At 43.4% G+C, this 23222-nt stretch overlaps 1 protein-coding gene across 3 annotated transcripts in view; it reads right to left on the minus strand.

The window, feature by feature from the left end:
- Nucleotides 1-23222, minus strand: part of washc5 (WASH complex subunit 5) — a 168921-nt gene that overhangs the window by 135033 nt on the left and 10666 nt on the right. For all 3 annotated transcript variants that reach the window (XM_059970802.1, XM_059970799.1, XM_059970791.1), the window contains 4 exons: nt 17979-18171; nt 8491-8643; nt 6996-7109; nt 4988-5159 (listed from right to left, as the gene is read on the minus strand). In XM_059970802.1, the coding sequence (XP_059826785.1) occupies nt 4988-5159; nt 6996-7109; nt 8491-8643; nt 17979-18171 (632 nt within the window). The remainder of the gene's footprint in view (nt 1-4987; nt 5160-6995; nt 7110-8490; nt 8644-17978; nt 18172-23222) is intronic.

Consider the following 23222-nt stretch of genomic DNA (forward strand, 5'->3'; position numbering starts at 1 on the left):
AGTAGGAGGGGGAGGGGGAAATGCAAAATGATAGAAGACCGGAGGGGGTGGGGTGGAGCTGAGAGCCAGAAAGGTGATTGGCAAAAGGGATACAGAGTTGGAGAAGGGAAAGGATCCTGGGACGGGAGACCTAGGGAGAAAGAAAGGGGGAGGGGAGCACCAGAGGGAGATGGAGAACAGGCAGAGTGATGGGCAGAAAGAGAAAAAAAAGGAGGGGGGGGAACTAAATATATCAGGGATTGGGTAAGAAGGGGAGGAGGAGCATTAACAGAAGTTAGAGAAGTCAATGTTCATGCCATCAGGTTGGAGGCTACCCAGCCGGTATATAAGGTGTTGTTCCTCCAACCTGAGTGTGGCTTATCTTGACAGTAGAGGAGGCCTTGGATAGACATATCAGAATGGGAATGGGACATGGAATTAAAATGTGTGGCCACTGGGAGATCCTGCTTTCTCTGGCAGACCGAGCGTAGGTGTTCAGCGAAATGGTCTCCCAGTCTGCACAGGATCTCACCAATATATAAAAGGCCACACCGGGAGCACTGGACGCAGTATACCACACCAGCCGACTCACAGGTGAAGTGTCGCCTCACCTGGAAGGTCTGTCTGGGGCCCTGAATGGTGGTGAGGGAGGAAGTGTAAGGGCAGGTGTAGCACTTGTTCCACTTAAAAGGATAAGTGCCAGGAGGGAGATTGGTGGAAAGCTCCCGTTTCCTCACACAGCCCAAAGATGTACCAGATAGGCTAACTGACCATTGCAAATTGTCATGTGATTAGGTTAGGGTTGATCGGGGTTGTGGAGTTGCTGGGGGTGGTGTGGCTCCAAGGGTCCGAGGGACCAACTCTGCACTGTATCACCAAATAAATAAACAAACATACAAACAAACTGCCTATTCCAAAAGCTCCCATCTGGAAAACAATATAGAACTATTGAAACTAAAACTTATCATCATCTTACAGGCTTTTTCCCCCAGCCAGTTAATCTGATCAACTATTCTAATTAGCCAACCCCAATGCTCTCTATTACCTCAGTAACTGTACTGCATTGTATACACTTTAAACCACTTTTTATAACGCTGTTTATATTTTAAATTCATGCCAGTATTTAGGTATTTTTACACATTTTATTCCATATCCATACTTTAACCTCTTTAATCTTATCTAATTCTCTATTCAAGATGAAAGCTTTGATGCAGGTAGTAGAAACTAAAATACGATTCTATCCATAATAGATCTCGAGTTTTGAGAAGGTGTCACAAAAAGAGTAGATATCAAGGAATTTACACTCAAAGGCCACTTTATTAAGTGCACCTATACATCTGCTCATTAATGCAAATATCTGATCAGCCAATCATGTGGCAGCGGCTCAATACATAAAAGCATGCAGACATGAACAAGAGACTCAGTTGTTGTTCTGACCAAACATCAGAATTGAGTAGAAATGCGATCTAAGTGACTTTGACCATGGAATGATTGTTGGTGCCAGACAGGTTGGTTTTAGTATCTCAGAAACTGCTGATCACCTGGGATTTTCATGCACAACAGTTAATAGAGAGCGGTGCAAGAAATGAAAAAGTATCCAGTGAGCAGTAGTTCTGTGGATAAAAATGCCTTGTTAAGCAGAGAGGTCAGAGGAGAAAGGTGGTTCAAACTGACAGGAAGGTGACAGTAACTCAGATAACCACACATCACAACAATATTGTGCAGACAAGCATCTCCCAATGCAGAACTCATCAAACCTTGAAGTGGATGGGTTACAACAGCAGAAGATCACAAACCCACAGACAGTGGCCATTTCATTAGGTACACCACTTTATTAGGTATTGAGTGTAGATTGTCTTGGGAAGGTCAAAACTAAATTAATTAAATCTTTGAAATAATAAAAACGTTTTCACTCTGTAATGATGACAAAGAATAAATAATACTTGAATGTAAAATTTTAACACCTCTTATATATTAGATGAATGGCATAATTCTGCTCCTAAATACACCTGAGATCCTTCAGATTCTGTTTCAAGAAATCCCTGCCTGTCTATCAGCAAATAACCTGCAGTACCAGGAGTCCCAACACACTAGACCACTGCTATACTACAATTAGGAATGCCTCCCATTCCATGCCTCAACCACATTTTGGGAAATCTGATCACTTGCCTGCCCTTCTGGACAAAAAAGATGCATACACCATGATGCTCTTTATTAACTACTGCTTGGCATCCAACACTATCAGCACTTCAAAACTAATCAATAAGTTTCAGGACGTTGGCCTCAATACCTCCTTGTGCAACTGAATCCTCAAATTCCTCACTTGCAGATCCCAGTCAGTTTGGATTGGCAAAGACATCTCCTACATTAGTGGTTGCCAACCCATCGATCGTGATTGACTGGTCAATCTTTGAGACTTTCCCAGTAGATCCCGAAAAAAATGAAAAATAAATACACAAATACTGTTGGGAGATTGTTTCTGGGTTGCGGGGTTTTAGTTCCGTTCTTTCTGCCCAGTTCGCATGTGTGTAGCTCCCCTGCACTATACAGTGTACTTCAGTGGTCCCCAACCACCAACGCGAGGAAACGATTTGAGTCAGCAGCACCTTTCTTCATTCCCCGTCACACCCACTGTTGAACTTGAACCCATGTGAGGTCATCAGTCGCCTAAACACGGTGACACCCTCGCGCCAGGGATCGCTGGTTGGCCTCGCGCGTCCAGCGGGAAGTGCTGTTGCTACTGGCCTGGAGCACGGACAGATGGGCACCACCTCTAAACCTGCTTACCACATCAAATGTTCGTGGGGAACCCAGTGCTAAAATATTCACAGACGACCTTATTCGGGCTCAGGGTTCCATAAGTAGCAGAGCAGCTACCTCGCTGCGATCTACTGAAGCAAACTCTTCTCGGCTGATAGATCCTACAAGGGGAGCAGGCGCGAGCCTGACGCTCTCCTCACTCGCTCAGTTTCTCTGGACTGCGACCGCCATGTCCCTGGCACAGAAACTGCTGCACCTGGCCAAGGCGGCTGGCGGCGGATGGGCAGCAGGCTGGAGCTCGGGCCCGGAGGCCGTCTAATGAGGCAATGAAGCCCTCAAAACTGCTTCGGTACCCTGAGTCCAAGCACTTAAAGACAAATCCACTGAGTTTTTCCAGCGGAAAAAAATGTGAGCAAGCGGGACAGAAGCTAAGTGCCAAGAGCCATGAAAACTAAATTGCAGAATAGACTGGATATAAGGAACCTGCTTCGAGTATCACTATATTCCCGTTGTGTTTAACAAACCCCCCCCCCCCCCCCCCGTCGGCCGGTCCACAGGAATATTGACAATATTAAACCGGTCCGTGGTGCAAAAAAGGGCAGGTACCCCTGGTGTTTATACGTCATTTCTACTTCCGGGTTGCAGGGTTTTACTTCCAGTCTTTTCTGCCCCGGTGCTCATGCGTGTAACTAATTGATCTGAAGTCAATCTTGCCTTTCACTAAGGCCGAGGTAGGGGATCTTGGGCTTAAAAAAGTTGGTGACCACTACTTTAGAATTGTTGAATGTTGTTTTTGTTGCATGTCACACCAACACCACAGCAAATTTCTAATACATGTAAATATATACAGTGGATGAAGTTAATGCTTGAAAGATTGTTTTAAGACCATAAGACAAAGGAGCAGAATTAAGCCATTCAGCCCATCTAGTCTGCTCCACCATTCCATCATGGATAATTATCTTTCTCAATCCCAATCTATTACTATCCTAGCAATACGATTGAACCAATAAAATGCAGAGATCCTTAATGACAGAATAACACGTATTTGCACGGGACCAAGTCAGCACACGTGCAAACCCACACAGCGGTTTGGACTCTTACCATAAGGACAGGGTCATGAGCTCTCACCACACCCAGGCTGTACCACTTAAGTAGTTGCTCAGACCTCCAAGGCCTGGAGAAACCATAATGGAGAGCCAATATTGGAAATCAGATTGCCCAATGAACCCAGCATCTGGTTACAACTCACCAGCAGTTGTGACTATCCCACAGAATATACTGTACAACAATATTTTATAATCAGATTCAGATTAATTTAACATGTATACATGGAAACACACAGTGAAAAGTCGTTTGCGTAAACAACCAACACACCAAGGATGTGCCCGGAGGGGGTTTCGCCACACGTTCCAGCAGAGCAACATAGAACACAGCTCGCCCACCATGTCCAGCAGAACAATACCAGCAAAACAAGCCCTATTCCTCCCTCCCTCTCATCCATGTGCAACTACAGTACGCCAACTCAAGGACAATCCATCTCTATCCTCAAGTGGCCTTCAAATTCCACAGTCAACTCGCAGACTCAGGGCTCCAGCCACTGAGCCTCGATGCCCAGACCAGATCGACCTTGGCTTCAATCTTTGGTCTTGACCCCAGGACTCACCAATGACAATGAATGAGAACCCCAAACACCAGTCCCTGAACTATGGGCTCCTCTCCCCAATTTGCTCACCGAGGGGGTTAACAGCCCTCATTCCTCCTGCCCACATGGAACTCCGATCCCAGAACCCACAACAACCTCCTCACTTGGGATGATAGCCAGGTTCTTATCCTCGCTGATTTGACAGCTTGATATCTGACCACAGATATCTTTGTCACACGTCCACTTAGCTGGCCTTCAAACACAGAGCCAACACCTACACTATGACCTGACCTCTAACTCTACGACATCCCTGTTCCTAAGCCCCACCCTGACCCCTAACTCCCTTGTCTGTTCCTAAAACCAACCCTACAAACATAAAAAATACAACTAAATCTGAGCCACAACCTCAATGGAAACTGCACCTCAGCACCATCTTGACCAGAAGAGTTGTCTTCCAAGATAGTCACAAATTTCTCTGAACATTTGACCATTTTTTTTTAATAAACAAAACTTTCAAGTCAGACCTTGCATGCCTGGCAGGAATTGGTGACTGATCTAGTTCCAGAACATCAATTTAGTTCCCAACGTATTTTCTTTGACACCTACCCAAATCTGCAGTGTGGAGCATCAGCCAGCGAATGGTCACATTACAATCCCTCAGGCAGTTGAGTAGTTTAGGAATGTGATCCAGCACATAATCTTCTCTCAAGAAGCCTTCCTTTAGAAACTGCTGCACTTGCTGGCGCAGGCTGTCAACACTCATACCATATCGACTAGCCTGGAAAAGAAACCCCACATCAAAACAAGCAGCAACGACCAACTGTTCTGACTGAGGAAGCCAGTGGGAATGACATTAGTCATACAGCAGCAAAACATGAGTTCTGGCCAAGTCAAGTCAGGTTTTTGTCATTTAACTATATACATATATACCGCCAAACAAGACAATGTCCCTCCAAATCAGGATGTAAAGCACAGTAGTACACTTAACACACAATAACCTAGTAAGAATTAAATCTACAAATGAATCAGGCATATATAAACAAGGAAAGGTGCATAAATTAAATACTGTAGGGTACAGTACAAATTATCCAGTGACACTTCAAATGTGATGCGACAGAGAGTTCAGAAGCCTAATGGCTGGAGGAAAGTCTATGGTTGTCCATGTCCACCATGATGCACCTATTTACACGAATCAGAAGCCAATCCCCAATTTCCCATCAACTCTTCCCCAGACTTAACCACTCACTTATAGACTACACAAACCAATCAACCCACAAAGCCACACACCTTTGGGAGTACGGGGGAGTGGGAGGAAAACTTGGAAAGCCTCAATGAAATCCACGGAGTCACATGGAAAATGTACAAACTCCACACAAATATCAGAAGGCAAAAGGGAACCTGGGACACTGGAGCCGTGAGACAGGAGATCTACTAGCTAATGGTGAATAGATAGCCATCATATTTTTTTCTCTCCTGTAACAGTTAACATTTTTTCAATTGACAGTTCCAATGCCTTCTTAACAATTTTGTGCTTAACACAACAATATAAATCCAAGGATGCAATGCCAAGGCTTTACAAGTCATTGATCAGAATGCACATGGGGTATTGTGAACAGTTTTGGGCCCCTTATCTAAGAAAGGGTGTGCTGGTATTGGAAAAAATCCAGAGGAGGTTCACAATAATCATCTTGGGATTGAAAGGGCTAACATATGAGGAGCATTTGCTTTGCAACATACACACAAAATGCTGGAAGAACTCAGGCAGTATCTATGGAAATGAATATACAAACAGTTGGTGTTTCAGGCAGAGACCCTTCACTGTGACTGGAAAAGTAAGAGGAAAGAAGCCAGAATAAGAAAGTTGAGGGAGGGGAAGGAGTATAAGCTGACAGGTGATAGGTAAAGCCAGGTGCGTGAGAGAAGGGGAATGAAGTAAGAAGCTAAAGGTGATAGGTGGAAAAATTAAAGGGCTGGAGTAGAAGGAATATGATAGGAGAGATGAGTGGACCATGGGAGAAAGGGGAGGAGGAAGGACACCAGCGGGAGGTAATAGGCAGGTGAGGAGAAGAGATGAGTTAAGAGGAGGGCCAGAATAGGGAACTGAAAAAGAAGGAAGGGGGAGACAGGATGTTTCTTTAATGGCTCTAGGCCTGTACTCACTGAAGGTCAGAAGAATGAGGGGAGAACTATTAAATATTGAAAGGCTTAGATAAAGTGGATGTGGACAAGATGTTTCCAATAGTGGGGGAGTCTAGAAGCGGGGGCACAGTCTCAGAATAGTACATCTCTTTAGAACACAGATGAGGTAGAATTTCTTTAGCCTGAGGGTGGTGAACATGTGTAAGTCATTGCAATTGACAGTTGTGGAGGCCAAGTCATTGGGTATATTTAAAGCAGAGGTTGATAGGTTCCTGATTAGTCAGAGCAGCAAAGGTTATGGGGAGAAAGCTGGAGAAAGGGGTTGAGAGAGATAATAAATCAGCCATAAAGGAAAGGCAGAGCAGACCCAAAGGGCCAAATAGCCTAATTGTGCGTCTGTCCTATGGTCAAATCAAGTCATGACAGGAAACGTTAGAATACAAAGCACATCAACTACAACTTGGTAGTTTCATACCTGTTCCCTGATGTTTGCCTGCTCCAGTGTGTAATGCAAAGCTGTCTTTGCTGCTTTGTACGGTTCCCAAGCTTCAATCAGATTGACAGTGATCCCCATGTAAATACTTATTACCTGACGGGAGAAACAGAAACCCAAACACTTATTTCTTTCCTTAGCACACTCATCTAGCTCAAAGTAAATTTATTATTAAAGTTCATATATGTCACCACGTACAACCCCGAGGTTCATTTTCTTGCAGGCATTCACAGTAGAACAAAGAAATACAATAGAAACAATGAAAAACTACACACAAATATTGACAAACAGCCAGTGTGCAAAAGACAAACCAGACAGACAGACAGAACTGAGAATTTGAGATGTAGAGTCCTTGAAAGCGAGTCCATAGGTTGTGGAGTCAGTTCAGAGTTGAGGTGAATGAAGTTATCCACACAGGTTCAGTAGCCTGATGATTGTAGGGTTGTAATTATTCCTTAATCTGCTGGGCTCCTGTACCTTCTTCCCAATGGCAATAGTGAGAAGAAAGCATGGACTGGATGGTGAGGATCTTTGATGCTTGACGCTGCTATCTTCAGCAGCACTCACAAGTTGTACTTAAGGGCTATTCCTTTGATGGGACAGTGCTGTATCCATTATGTGTTGCAGGTTTTTCCGTTCTTGGGCATTGGTGGTTCCATTATTAGGCCGTGATGTTCATCATCATGTTTGAAACAGCAAAAACACTTGAGTAAATACAAAGCACTAAGGGATATCTTGATATAAGGAGGACTTGCAAAACAAACTGCTGTATTAGTGTTACCCATGTTTTAGAAGAATTCTTTAACTGGTGCTCATTTTCTGCAGAGGGTTGTAGACTCAGCCAGCTCCATCACGGGCAGTGGCCTCCCCAGCATCAATGACATCTTCAAAATGCCATGCCTCAAAAAGGTGGCATTCATCATTAAGGATTCCATCATCCACCACATGCCCTCTTCTCATTGCTACCATCAGGGAGGTGGTAATATGAGGGTGAAGACCCACACTCAACTTTTTAGGACCAGCTTTTTCACTTCTGCCATCAAATTTCAGATTATGTTAAACATCAATGGCATATGTCATGAAATTTGTTGTTTTGCAGTGGCCCCTCCGTACCAGATGATGATGTAAACAATTAGAATACTCTCCATGGTCCATCTGTAGAAACTGCTGGAGTCCTGGTGACATACCAAGTCTCTTCAAACTCCTTATGAAATACAGCTCCTACGTTGGGCTGAAAATAGATCTTCAGAGATTTGTGAATGGACGATTAATCTTGAACATGACCTCCATACTTTTTTTGCAATACTTATATGATTGTATTATATATTTATTATAATTTATGGCATAGCTTATGTATTGCACTGTACTGCTACTGCAAAACAATAAATCTCACAACCTACGTCACTGATACTAAACTTGATCTTGATGCTAGCCTAGTCTACAGGTGAATTGTTGCAAAAGCTCAGCATTGCCTTACCCAGTTATCTGGAAAGTATTTATCCACAATCTCTCTCATTTTAGCTTGCTGTGTGTGAAGAGTGGGCGGCTCGAAGTAGAGGATCACGTAAAGCATAGCAGCTTGAGTAGCCAAAGCTGTGCTGCGGTGTTCTGGCAATGGGTACGCCGAAACCTGACAAACAGAAACACAAAAATCATTGAAGGAAAACCTTGGCAGGAAAGATCATCAAGTTCAAATATCAGAAGTTGATTTGTTTATCTGTGCAGGCCATCAATACCATTTTATCAGTTGATATACTTTCTTTCCTATTCTTTACTAATAACACCAGTGATCTGACACACATCACAGTAGTTCACTTCACCAAACATTTAATAAATCACGCAGTCTTAAGCAGATTCATTTGGCAGAAGAAACTCCCCCTGCACAGCTCCAAGATGACAACTCAAAACAGGATGTATGCGGGGAACAGCTGATTTGCACTGATACAAAGATGGCAGGTCTGTAGAACATTACCAACTAGCTGAAGTGTATTCCAAATTGAGCTCAAAGAACATGAAGGAAATATAAGCAGTGAGATTGATAGCCATTTAAAGACTGCCACTCTATGATTGATTAATGACTGGGTAAGTGAGTACAACATCAAGTCAAGTCACTTTTTACTGTCATTTTGACCATAACTGCTGGCACAGTACACAGTAAAAACGAGACATTTTTCAGGACCATGGCGCTACGTGAAACAGTACAAAAACAAATTTATACACGAGTATAAACAACAAAAGCACAAAGTAATATTCTCTCAATTTCACTAAACAATATTGGTGGGTCTTAACTCAAAGCGTCAAAGATCCATTTCCCTGCCTGACTCACTGGGTTCCTCCAGCTATTGGTATAACATGGCACAGGAGCATAGGGGTTAGCGCATTGCTTTACAGTGCCAGCCATTACGGATCAGAGTTCAATTCCTCCTGCTGTTTTTAAGAAGTTTGTATGTTCACTTTGTGACTACATAGGTTTCCTCCAGGTGCTCCAAACATATACAGTTCATGAGCTGTGGGCATGCTATACTGACACTGGAAGCATTAGTGTCTCTTGTGGGCTGCCCAGGACAATCCTTGCTGATGAGAGGCATTGATCATGTCGATGGTCAGAGGCTTTTCACCAGGGCTGAAATGGCTAGCACGAGAGGGCACAGTTTTAAGGTGCTTGGAAGTATGTACAGAGGAGATATCAGGGGTAAGTTTTTTTCCCCCACAGAGAGTGGTGAGTGTGTGAAATGGGCTGCTGTTGACAGTGGTGGAGGTGGATACGATAGGGTCTTTTAAAAGACTCCTGGACAGGTACATGTAGCTCAGAAAAACAGAGAGCTATGGGTAACCCTAAAGGCTGATTTATACTTCTGCATCGGCTCTATGCCGTAGCCTACGGAAGTGGCTTACGCCGCTGTGAGCATTTATGCTTGTGTGTCTGCATCACTCTGCAATTCACCACCAAAACGCTAGTTGGCGGTGGGGTTTCTATGCCACTGTGTTGAATTTCTTGGTGTACTTCAAACAATGGTGACTGAAACTGAGCACATCATGTTGGAGTTGGAGCTAATAAATGTTGAACAAGAGTTACTTTTATTGAAATTACTGCAACGCAGAAAAAAGAGAAGACATCAGAGGAGATGTTGGACGAAGAGTCGTACAAATGTACATATTTTCGGACTTCCTCAATTAACCTCTCCTCGATTTGGTCCATTTTCCAACTCAAGTTCAACTCACGTTCTTCTTCTCTCTTCTCTCTCAATTTGAAAATGGCGGAGATTAAGAAGCAACCAGAAATGTGATGCTACCAAGCGGACCAATCACGGTTGTTGCAGTCTGCGTTGCTGCAGTGCGTAGTTACATTTTTGGGGAGGTTGCGTCAGGCTACGGCGTCGGGTACGCAGCTACGCTCTACCTATGGCATAGATTCGACTCAGAAGTATAAATTGGCCTTAAGTAATTTCTAAGGTAAGGACGTGTTCAGCGCAGCTTTGTAGGCCAAAGTGCCTGTGTTGAGTTGTAGGTTTTCAATGTTCCTATGATTTGACAAAAACAATGTATTTCACTGTATGATTTTTGATGTATACGTGACAAGTAAAGCTAATCTTAACTCATTTTATCTGAATTGGAAAGTTAGCTTGCTTTATTGAAATTCAATTTTTCAGAGGCTCACCAAATAGGAAAATGATCACTTATTGGTGATGAGATTTAAAAAAACCAGTCCAATCTAAAATATCTTCAATGGCAGGCAAAAGAGCTGGTTGTTAGCAACACGCACAACACACTGGAGGAACTCAGCAGGTCGGGCAGCATCCGTGGAAATGAACAGTCAACATTCCGACGAAGGGTCTCGGCCCGAAACTTTGACTGTTTGTTTCCATGAATGCTGCCCAACCTGCTGAGTTCCTCCAGCGTGTTGTGCGTGTTGCTTTGACCCCAGCATCTGCAGGGTATTTTGTGTTAGTGCTGGTTGCTAACCTGGTAATAAATACTTGTACCAAGTAGCTTCAGCACTAACAACAATGATGCAACACCATTAAAGTAAGAAACAGAGGCAAAACTATAGCAACACACACAAAAAGCTGGAGGAACTCCACAGCATCTATGGAAAAGAATAAGCAGTAAGTGTTTTGGGCCAAGACATCACAAGGCAAAACTAAAGTCACTGACAGTGCAGCCACAGAGGAATGAAGATGGATGAAATACATGGACATAGGTTGGACTCACTGGGGAGACGAGAAGGAATAAAAGGGAACCAAGACGTAGAAACAAAGGACAATTTGTAACAGAACCCTGGAAGAGCACAAGAAACACTTGGAAAGGTGGAACATAGTATCTGGGGTTTGGAGATACTTGGAAACTAAGGTCTGAAGCTGAACACATCACATCTTGAAAGACAGCAGAGTCTGCAAGTGCATGTACCTTGTCTTTGCAATTCTACCTTTGAGGCCCTCCATCGGTCGGGGTCAAATAATTTGGCACCACGAGATGTCAATCAATGTCGGACTGCCTTAGAGACTCCAGTTCCAGATTTCTCCTCAGGGCTTAGTTCCGAAGCTTTTCCCATGAGTGGGTATTTCCTTCTCCTAGATGAACTGTCAACTACAGCTGACAAGACCCATATGCCAAAGCAACTGGTGTTTTAAGGCACCAATAAACCACCTTTTGCCTCTCTCCCATCAGTAAAAATGCCACCTTCCCCCAGTTAACCAACGTTTATTGTTTCTCTCGATCCCAGCCATTTCTAGCATTTCCAGTTCTCACTTCAGATCTCCACTAACTGCAATAATTTTTTAATCTCACCTGTCAAAAAGATATTGCCTAAAGAAATACAACATTAACCTCTGATGCAACACACACAAAATGCTGGTGGAACGCAGCAGGCCAAGCAGCATCTATAAGAAGAAGAGCAAACACGAGGAAATCTGCAGATGCTGGAAATTCAAACAATAATACACACAAAATGCTGGTGGAACACACTAGGCCAGGCAGCATCTATAGGGAGAGGCGCTGTCGATGTTTCGGGCCAAGACCCTTTGTCAGGACTAACTGAAAGGAAAGATAGTAAGAGATTTGAAAGGGGGGGGGGAGGGGGAAATGCGAAATGATAGGAGAAGACCGGAGGGGGTGGGGTGAAGCTGAGAGCTGATAATTGGTGAAAGTGATACCGAGCTGGAGAAGGGAAAGGATCATGGGACGGAAGGCCACGGGAGAAAGAAAGGGGGAGGGGGAAGCACCAGAGGGAGATGGAGAACAGGCAAACAACTAAATATGTCAGGGATGGGGTAAGAAGGGGAGGAGGGGCATTAACGGAAGTTAGAGAAGTCAATGTTCATGTGTCTGGGGCCCTGAATGGTGGTGAGGGAGGAAGTGTAAGGGTAGGTATAGCACTTGTTCCGCTTACAAGAACTGACATAGGGTCTCGGCCCCAAACCTTGACAGCGCTTCTCCCTATAGATGCTGCCTGGCCTGCTGCATTCCACCAGCATTTTGAATGTGTTGCTTGAATTTCCAGCATCTGCAGATTTCCTCGTGTTTGCTTTTTAGAACAACCTGTGATGGTTGAGGTTTATGTTAGTCACCATGCATTTTCAAACTGAACGGTCAATCAAATTCTTTAGTTCATTGATATGATCTGCAGGTCAACTTACAAACACTAAACTGAAATTCAGGTCCAGAAATGAAAATTAGATAATGTTGAAAAGTATATTGTCTAAGGCAGAGCTTCCCAACCATTTTTATGCTGTGGACCAATAACATTAAGCAAGGGGTCATAGGCTCCTGAATCTTGAAGGAACAATAGCTGGTCTTCTAAATCAGTGCCATGGCTCTGAAACTTTTTGAATTATACATAGTTGAACAATCATCACATGGACGATGTTTAATAGCAGGTTATACAAGAAGACTACAAGATACAAAATTGAATTGACGTTATTTTTTACATCCTTCACATAGAAGAGTAAAAATCTTTTACGTTTCATCTTTCTAAATATGCAATGTGCAATCACAGTAATTTATGTATGGCATTCCTTAGTCTTGTGAGACCATGGATCTGCGCCTGGAATGTCTTCTCCAGGGTGCAGGCTTGGGCAAGGTTGTATGGAAGATCAGCTACTGCCCATGCAGCAAAACTCTCCTCTCCACGACACCGATGTTGTCCAAGGGAAGGGCAAGGGCCGATACAGCTTGGCACCAGTGTCGTCGCAGGAGTTGCCAGAACGAGGTTGAAGACAATGTCGGACAGCCTTAGGGTCTCCAGCTCCGGATTAGTCCTCAGGGTTTACTCCCGAAGCCTTTCCCATGAGTGAGTATGGCCGCAAGGCAGCAGAGGTTTGAAATCAGAGTTGTCCCTCTCTTACTTGGACTGCCTTCTCAGGCTGACGAGCTCCATCTACCTGAATAGTAATTTATAATAAATAGAACATTCAATGTAATATAGAGTACACTCAGATCAGTGTGAGTTCATCAGTCTGATGGCCTGGTGAAAGAAGCTGTCTTGGAGCCTGCTGGTCCTAGAGCCTGGATGGCTTCGAGCCATGCTGCGGTACTGTTTCCCAGATGGTAGCAGCTGGAACAGCTTCTGGTTGGGTTCTGATTCAGGCCCCCAAACACACTTGTGTTTGTAAATGTACACCACTCTCTGCAGAGTCCTGCGATTAAGAGAGGCACAGTTCCCATACCAGGCAGTGATGCAGCCAGTCAGGATGCTCTCAGTCGTGCCCTTGTAGGAAGTTCTTAGGATTTGGGGGCCTAAGTCAAACTTCTTCAAGCATCTGAGGTGAAAGAGGCGCTGTTGTGCCTTTTTCACCACACAGCTAGTGTATACTGACTACATGAAGTCCTCAGTGATGTGGATGCTGAGGAATTTAAAGCTATTTACCCTCTCAACCCCAGATCCACTGATGTCAATAGGGGTTAGCCCGTCTCCATTCCTCCTGTAATCCACAACCAGCTCCTTTGTTTTTGCAACATTCTTGACACCACTGTGTCAGAGAGATGACCTCTACCCACTGAGTCTGCTCTGCCATTCCATCATGGCTTATTTATTATCCCTTGCAACCCCATTCTCCTGCATTCTCCTCATAATCTCTGATGCCCTTACTAATCAAAAACTTACCAAGATCTACTTTAGATATACCCAATGACTTAGCTTCCACAGCAACCTGTGGCAATGAATTCCTAGATCTGTCACCCTCTAGCTAAAGAACTTCCTTCTCTTCTTTGTTCTAAAGGGACATCCTTCTATACTGAAGCTGTGCCCTCTACACTCTCCTACAAAAGAAAACATCTTGTCCAGATCCAATCTATCTGGGCCTTTCAATTTTTGTTTGGCTCGAATGAGATGTCCCCCCTTCATTCTTCTAAACTCACATTGTAGAGTTTATCAGTGTAATAAATAATTCAAAAGCACTCTGTGGCTTGGGGTGTTTTGCAACCAATAAGAAGTGATCACTGCAGTAAGAGTCATCTTGATGAAGCACCTCAGCACAAAATATCAACTGCTTATTTCCCTCCATAGATGCTGCCTGATCTGCGAATTACCTTTAATTTTATGTTACTCTGGATTTCCAGCATCTGCAGAATCTCTTGTACTTATGATTCACTGCCATTTCATATTTTTTGACATGTGCATGTAGTTCAGAGAAATTTATGCACTCTGAGATATAAGAGTCTACTTAATATCACAAATATATTCTAATGTTTCAAAGAACATTTACTATCAAAGAATGAATAAATTATACAACATAGAAACATAGAAAACCTACAGCACAATACAGACCCTTCAGCTCATGATGCTGGATGTCCACATGATCAATGCCTCATATCATCTTATACACCTCTATCAGGTCATCTTTCATCCTCCGTCGCTCCAAGGAGAAAAGACCAAGTTCACTCAACCTATTCTCATAGTGGATGCTTCCCAATCCAGGCAACATCCTTGTAAACCTCCTCTGCACACTTTCAATACTTTTCACATCCTTCCTGTAGTGAGGTGACCAGAACTGAGCACAGTACTCCAAGTGGGGTATGATCAGGGTCCTACAAAGCTGTAACATTACGTCTCAGCTCTTAAACTCAATCCCACTGTTGATGAAGGTCAATGCATCGTATGCTTTCTTAACCAGCAGAACAGCAGCTTTGAGTGCCCTATGGACTCGGACACCAAGATCCCTCTAATCCTCCACACTGCCAAGAGTCTACCATTAATACTATATTCTGCCATCATATTTGACCTACCAAAATGAATCACTCACACTTATTTGGGTTGAACTCCATCTGCCACTTTTCAGCCAGTTTTGCATTCTATCAATGTCACACTGTAACCTCTGACAGTCCTCCACACTATTCACAACACCTGCAACCTTTGTGTCATCAGGAAATTTATTAACCCATCCCTCCACTTCCTCATCCAGGTCATTTATAAAAATCACGAAAAGTAGGGGTCCCAGAACAGATCCCTGAGGCACACCACTGGTCACTGACCTCCATGCAGAATATGTCCCATCTACAGCCACTCTTTGCCTTTTGTGAGCAAGCCAATTCTGGATCCACAAAACAAGGTCTCCTCAGATCCCATACCTCCTTATTTTCTCAATAAGCCTTGCATGTGATACCTTATCAAATGCCTTGCTGAAATCCATATATACTACATAAACTGCTCTACTTTCATCAATGTTTTTAGTCACATCCTCAAAAAATTCTATCAGGCACAACCTGCCTTTGGCAAAGCCATGCTGACTATTCCTAATCATATTATGCCTATCCAGATGTTCATAAATCCCGCCCCTCAGGATCTTCTCCATCAACTTACCAACCACTGAAGTAAGATAAGACTCACTTGCCTATAATTTCCTGGGCTATCTCTACTCCCTTTCTTGAATAAGGGAACAACATCTGCAACTATCCAATCCTCCGGAACCTCTCCCATCCCCATTGATGATGCAAAGATCATCGCCAGAGGCTCAGCAATCTCCTCCCTCGCTTCCCACAGTAGCCTAGGGTACATCGCATCTGGTCCCAGTGACTTATCCAACCTGATGCTTTCCAAAAGATCCAGCACATCCTCTTTCTTAATGTCTATATATTCAATCTTTTTGTTCTGCTGTAAGTCATCCCTACAATCACCAAGGTCCTTTTCCATAGTGAATACTGAAGCAAAGTATTCATTAAGTACCTCTGCTATCTCCTCTGGTTCCATACCCACTTCTCCACTGTCACACTTGATTGGTCCTATTCTCTCATATCTTATCCTCTTGCTCTTGTGATTTGTTTGCTTACAGGCAGCCACAAAGCAAGAAACCCAAAAGAAGGTAATATATAAAAAATAAAGACCAACACCAAATGCAAAAAGGAGAAAAAAAAACAAATTATGCAAACAATAGAAACGAGCAAAAACATTCTGAAACAAAATGAGTCCTTAGAACTGAACCCCAGAGTAGACCCAAAGTCACAGTATCAACGTAAATAAATATTTACCTGTACCCAAATAATTTGTCTAATAATAAATAGAAAATGCTAGAAATACATAAATCAGAGAAAGGAAAACAAGGGCTAACAATTGAGGATTTTTTTTAAAAATTGCCAAACAAAATGAATTATTTAAAATCAAAAAACAGAATGGCAGAAATTAAGTCGTGGGAGGCAGAGATTCAAATTCGTTTTTTGTTATTTTTCAGTGCATGAGAGTAAAGACAACCAAAATAGTTGTTCTTTCAGATCTGGTGCAGTATAAAAGAAAATAAAATAAACATAAAGAACATGATAAATTTAAATACAAAAGCAATCATATTGTAACGTTCTCCTTCGCGTGTAACGAAACGCCGAATTAAATGTCGAGATAAACCACAGTTAATAAGAACCAGATCGCAGTAAGATTAACCATTTACTGTTCACTCTTCACATTAACATATGGTGAAAACTGTTGATAAAACAATACAAGATTGATACAGTATTTGTTCCTTCCTTAATATCACATTTCAAGTGTAAATACTTGCAAAGGTGACTATAACTACATTACACTAAGGTGCAGTATACAGGGAGAGTTTACCTGCTCCATTGACTACTTTAAATACACTTCCATGCAAACTATCCGCGACTCTTTAACTAACGAAAGCATAAACATTATCTACCGTCGTTACTTCTAACAGGATCGGCATTAACATCATAGTTCAATATATCGATTATCTATTAACTTACAGCGTTGCTCTCACTGTGATTTCTCATGCCTGCAAAACAACTTCTGCTCAGGTGAGCCTCGTGGTAAGCCCCCACCCTCGCGCTAATTTCAAACCGGTACTTTCCCACAAGACGCGGCGAAACCGGATGTGACGTCATCGCATGCCGATATATTTTACATGCAATGAATATACTTTAAACACTTCTAATTCTAACTAGAAAATACTATTGAATGAATTACTAAGCGAAAATATTATAAACTAAATAACTGTCGTAAAGACAGCACACATATAAAACAGACTGTACAAGTGACAATGTGTAGAGGGGTTGAAGGGTGCTGAGGGGCTGTAGAGTGATAATGTTCAAACAGTAAAAACAAGATATTCTTTCCTTTTAACATCTTTACTTTCTCTGTTCACATTTAGTACACATTTCTTACCCAACCACCCTCATGCAATACCAATAACAGGGAAAGTGAACATCACAACTAAGTGCTTACATAGCTCAAATGAACAGAACTCGGCATGGGATGAGTAGCTGATGTGGATGCATATAAACTGATGCTAAGTGATATGTACATAGTGGTGGTACAATGGGTGAAGGTGTTGATGAGACAGATAGGTTGGGGAAAGCATCTTGTGCATTGCTTTTATACTTCATTCCTTAATGCAGAGATGAACAAGTTCTCCATTCAGCCTGCTTCGCAGTCTCGGTCAACTCACACTCTGTTTTCTTAGTAAATTTATCCTTCAGAATTCACCGTCACCTTTAACAATGAGGAACTGGAACCTGTGCATCACTAACCTGATTATAAATGTCATCCGAGCGTAACCGGCCAACAACCATTGAGATGAATGTCTTGCTAATCGGTACCCTTTGGAAATAACTCTCTGGGTAGTTTGGGGGTTTTTTTGAGCCCAGCAGGGAGGAGTATCCTGTACTACGTAGCAGTTTGCAAATGTCATCCAAATTAGAATCAGAAGATGAACGTGCAGCACTGTAACAGACACAATAATTTAATCATTTAGGATCCATGCTCAAAAACAGGCTGCAGGACAATGCAAACAAGAAACAGAACTACGTCAACAGTGCTTCTTCCTATAGATGCTGCCTGGCCTGCTGTGTTCCACCAGCATTTTGGGTGTGTTGCTTGAATTTCCAGCATCTGCAGATTTCCTCGTATTTCACACACCTCAATTTCACCAGTAGGAACACTTTTAGACATTAAAAGTTAGAAGATTATTATTCCAACGTATAATTCTCTGTAACTTCCGCCACCTCCAACGGGATCCCACTAGCAAGCACATCTTTCCCTCCCCCCCCCCCCTTCCTGCTTTCCGTACGTGACTCCCTTGTCCATTCATCCGCCCCATCCCTTTCCACCGATCTCCCTCCTGGCACTTATCCTTATAAGTAGAACAAGTGCTACACCTGCCCTTACACTTCCTCCCTCACCACCATTCAGGGCCCCAGACAGTCCTTCCAGGTGAGGTGACACTTCACCTGTGAGTCGGCTGGTGCGGTCCGGTGCTCCCAGTGTGGTCTTTTATATATTGGTGAGACCCGACGCAGACTGCGAGACCATTTCGCTGAACACCTACGCTCTGTCCGCCAGAGAAAGCAGGATCTCCCAGTGGCCACACATTTTAATTCCACGTCCCATTCCCATTCTGATATGTCTATCCAAGGCCTCCTCTACTGTCAAGATGAAGCCACACTCAGGTTGGAGGAACAACATTTTATATACCAGCTGGGTAGCCTCCAACCTGATGGCATGAACATTGACTTCTCCAACTTCCGTTAATGCCCCTCCCCTTCTTACCCCATCCCTGATATATTTAGCTTTTTTTCTCTCTCTGCCCATCACTCTGCCTGTTCTCCATCTCCCTCTGGTGCTCCCCCCTCCCCCTTTCTTTCTCCCTAGGCCTCCTCTCCCATGATCCTTTCCCTTCTCCAGCTCTGTATCCCTTTTGCCAATCACCTGTCTGGCTCTCAGCTTCATCCCACCCCCTCCAGTCTTCTCCAATCATTTCGCACTTTCCCACTCCCCCTCCTACTTTCAAATCTCTTAGTATCTTTCCTTTCAGTTAGTCCTGACGAAGGGTCTCGGCCTGAAACGTTGACAGTGCTTCTCCTTATAGATGCTGCCTGGCCTGCTGTGTTCCACCAGCATTTTGTGTGTGTTGCTAGAAAATTATTAGCGTCTTTTCCTTTTGGTATAAAATGATTGAAATAAAATCTTTAATTAAAATAAAGAATGTGGGTGATATCATGAGGAAATGCACTCTCAATGTACAATAATAGCAAACTTCTCAAATGGACCTCAAAACAGGCAGCGTGATAGCACAACTCCTTACTACACCAGCTGTAACAATGGAGTTCAATTCCTGCCGCTGTCTGTTTGTATATTCTCCCCAGTACCCCATGGATTTCCTCAGAGTACTCCAATTTCGTCCCCCATTCCAAAGACATACGGGTTAGGGATAGTAAGTTGCAATGTTAGCACCAGAAGCATGGCCCCCAACACATTTCACCCTATGTTTTGATGTATATGTGATAATGATTTTCAGAATCAGTGTAAAATAAAAGTAACACAAAATAAGGGCTGCAGAAGTACCACAGGCAGGATTGTTAATTGAACATGCTGACATGCAGTTTAACTCTGAAATCTCTGTAGCAAGATTGGTGGCAATTTGCAGGGCCAGTACTTCTTTCAGGAGGCACAAGCCCAATGAAATTCAAAACGTTCAACTGTTTTCCATTTGGTACTTCATACACTTACTGGGTGCCTTTCCCCCACCACGCAGCACTACTCCAAATGTAAAAGTAGACATTTAATTCAGGCTTTTGCTGATATTTTTAATGATGCAGACCATAACACAGCAGGGCAGAATTAGGCCATTTAGCCCATCGAATCTGCTCTGCTATTTAATCATAGAAACATAGAAAACCTACAGCACAATACAGGCCCTTCGGCCCACAAAGTGGTGCCGAACATGTACTTCCCTGAGAAATTACCTAGGGTTACCCACAGCCCTCTATTTTACTAAGCTCTATGGACCTATGCAAAAGTCTCTTAAAAGACCCTATCGTGTCCGCCTCCACCACCGTTGCCGGCAGCCCATTCCATGCACTCACCACTCCCTACGTAAAAAACTTTCCCCTGACATCTCCTCTGTACCTACTCCCCAGCACCTTAAACCTGTGCCCTCTCATGTTAGCCATTTCAGCTCTGGGAATAAGCCTCTGACAATCCACACGATCAATCAGAAAGGGAGTAGAGATAGCCCAGGAAATTATAGACTAGTGAGTCTTACCTCAGTGGTTGGTAAGCTGATGGAGAAGATCCTGACAGGCAGGATTTATGAACATTTGGAGAGGTATAATATGATTAGGAATAGTCAGCATGGCTTTGTCAAGGGCAGGTCATGGTTTACGAGCCTGATTGAATTTTTTGAGGAAGTGACTAATCACATTGATGAAGGAAGAGCAGTAGATATAGTGTATATGGATTTCAGCAAGGCATTTCATAAGGTACCCCATGCAAGGCTTATTGAAAAAGTAATGAGGCATGGGATCCAAGGGGACATTGCTTTGTGGATCCAGAACTGGCTTGCCCACAGTAGGCAAAGAGTGGCTGTAGATGGGTCATATTCTGCATGGAGGTCGGTCACCAGTGGGATGCCTCAGGGATCTGTTCTGGGACCCTTCCTCTTCGTGATTTTTATGAATGACCTAGATGAGGAAGTGGAAGGATGGCACAATTGTGCCGATGACACAAAGGTTGGAGGTGTTGTGTACAGTGTAGAGGGCTGTCAGAGGTTACAGCGGGGCATTGATAGGATGCAAAACTGGGCTGAGAAGTGGCAGATGGAGTTAAACCCAAGTAAGTGTGAAGAGGTTCATTTTGGTAGGTCAAATATGATGGCAGAATGTAGTATTAATGGTAAGACTCTTGACAGTGTGGAGGATCAGAGGGATCGTGGGGTCCGAGTCCATTGGACACTCAAAGCAGCTGCGCAGGTTAAGGCGGCGTACGGTGTATTGGCCTTCATCAATAGTGGAATTGAATTTAGGAGCCGAGAGGTAATGTTGCAGCTGTACAAGACCCTGTTCAGACCCCGGAGTATTTTGCTCAGTTCTGGTTGCCTCACTACAGGAAGGATGAAGGGTGCAGAGGAGTTTTACAAGGGTGTTGCCTGGATTGGGGAGCATGTCTAATGAGAATAGGGTAACTTGCCGGTGATAATAAACCTGATTCTGATTTCTTTTTTCCCTTCCCCAGCACCACTCGCTGGCCTTCTCCCTCTAACTGTTGATGCCATGTCCAATCAAAAACCTATATAGCTCTGCCATAAACACACCCAATGATCTGGCCTCCACAGGTGTGCCTGGATTGGGGAGCATGCCTAATGAGAATAGGGTGAGTGAGCTCGGCCTTTTTGCCTTGGAATGATGGAGGATGAGAGGTGACCTGATAGAGGTGCATAAGTTGATGACAGGCAGTGATCATGTGGATGGTCAGAGGCTTTTTCCCAGGGCTGAAATGGTTGCCACAAGAGGACACAGGTTTAAGTTGCTGGGGAGTAGGTACAGAGGAGATGTCAGGGGTAAGTTTTTTTACTCAGAGAGTGGTAAGTGAGTGGAATGGGCTGCCGGCAACAGTGGTGGAGGCAGATATGATAGGGTCTTTTAAGAGACTTTTAGATAGGTACATGGAGCTTAGAAAAATAGAGGACTATGGGTAAGCCTATTAATTTCTAAGGTAGGGACATGTTTGGCATAACTTCGTGGGCCAAAATGCCCGTATTGTGCTGTAGGTTTTCTATGTTTCTATGCCTCTCATCATCTTATAAACCTCTATCAGGTCACCACTCATCCTCCGTCACACAGGGCCAAAAGAAGCAGCAGAAGGTTGTAAATTTAGTCAGCTCTATCTTGGGTACTAGTCTGCAAAGTACCCAGGACACCTTCAAGGAGTGGTGTCTCAGAAAGACAGCATCCATTATTAAGGACCCCCAACACCCATGGCATGCCCTTTTCTCACTGTTACCATCAGGTAGGAGGTACAGAAGCCTGAAGGCACACACTCAGTGATTCAGGAACAGCTTCTTCCCCTCTGCCATCTGATTCCTAAATGGACATTGAATCTTTGGACACCACCTCATTTTTAAAAAAAATATACAGTTATTTCAGTTTTTGCATTTTTTTAAAATCTATTCACTATAAATAATTGATTTACTTGTTTTTTTTTCTCTGCTAGATTAAGTATTGCATTGAACTGCTGCTGCTAAGTTAACAAATTTCACATCACATGCCGGTGATAATAAACCTGATTCTGATTTCTTTTTTCCCCTCCTCAGCACCACCCGCTGGCCTTCTCCCTCTAACTGTTGATGCCATGTCCAATCAAAAACCTATATAGCTCTGCCATAAACACACCCAATGATCTGGCCTCCACAACCGCCTGTGGTAATAAAATTCCACAGATTTATCACCCTCTGGGTAAAGAAATTTCTCCACATCTCTATTTTAAATGGACACCCTTCTATCCTGAGGATGTGCCCTCTTGTACTAGACTACCACCCCCACCATAGGAAATATCCTTTCCACACTTACTCTATCTAGGCCTTTCAACATTCAAAAGGTTTTAATAAACCCCCCCCCCCGCCCCAAAATCCTTCTAAATTTCAGCAAGTACAGATCCAGAGCCATCGTATGATAACCTTTTCATTCCAGGAATCATCCTTGTGAACCTCCTCTGAACTGTCTCCAATAGCAACAAATCTTTTCTTAGGAGCACAAAACTGTTCACAATACTCAAGGTGAGGCCTCACCAGTCCCTTATAAATCCTCAGCATTGCATCCTTGCTCTTGTATTCTCAACCTCTTGAAATGAATGTATTTGCCTTCTTCACCACTGAATTAACCTGCAAGTTAACTTTTAGGGTGTTCTGCACAAGGACTCCCAAGTCCCTTTGCATCTCATTTTTTAGGATTTTCTTCCCATTTAGAAAATAGTCTGTACATTTACTTCTGCTACTGAAG

This window comes from Hypanus sabinus, chromosome 1 (assembly GCF_030144855.1).
Source record: "Hypanus sabinus isolate sHypSab1 chromosome 1, sHypSab1.hap1, whole genome shotgun sequence".
Taxonomy (NCBI): Eukaryota; Metazoa; Chordata; class Chondrichthyes; order Myliobatiformes; family Dasyatidae; genus Hypanus; species Hypanus sabinus.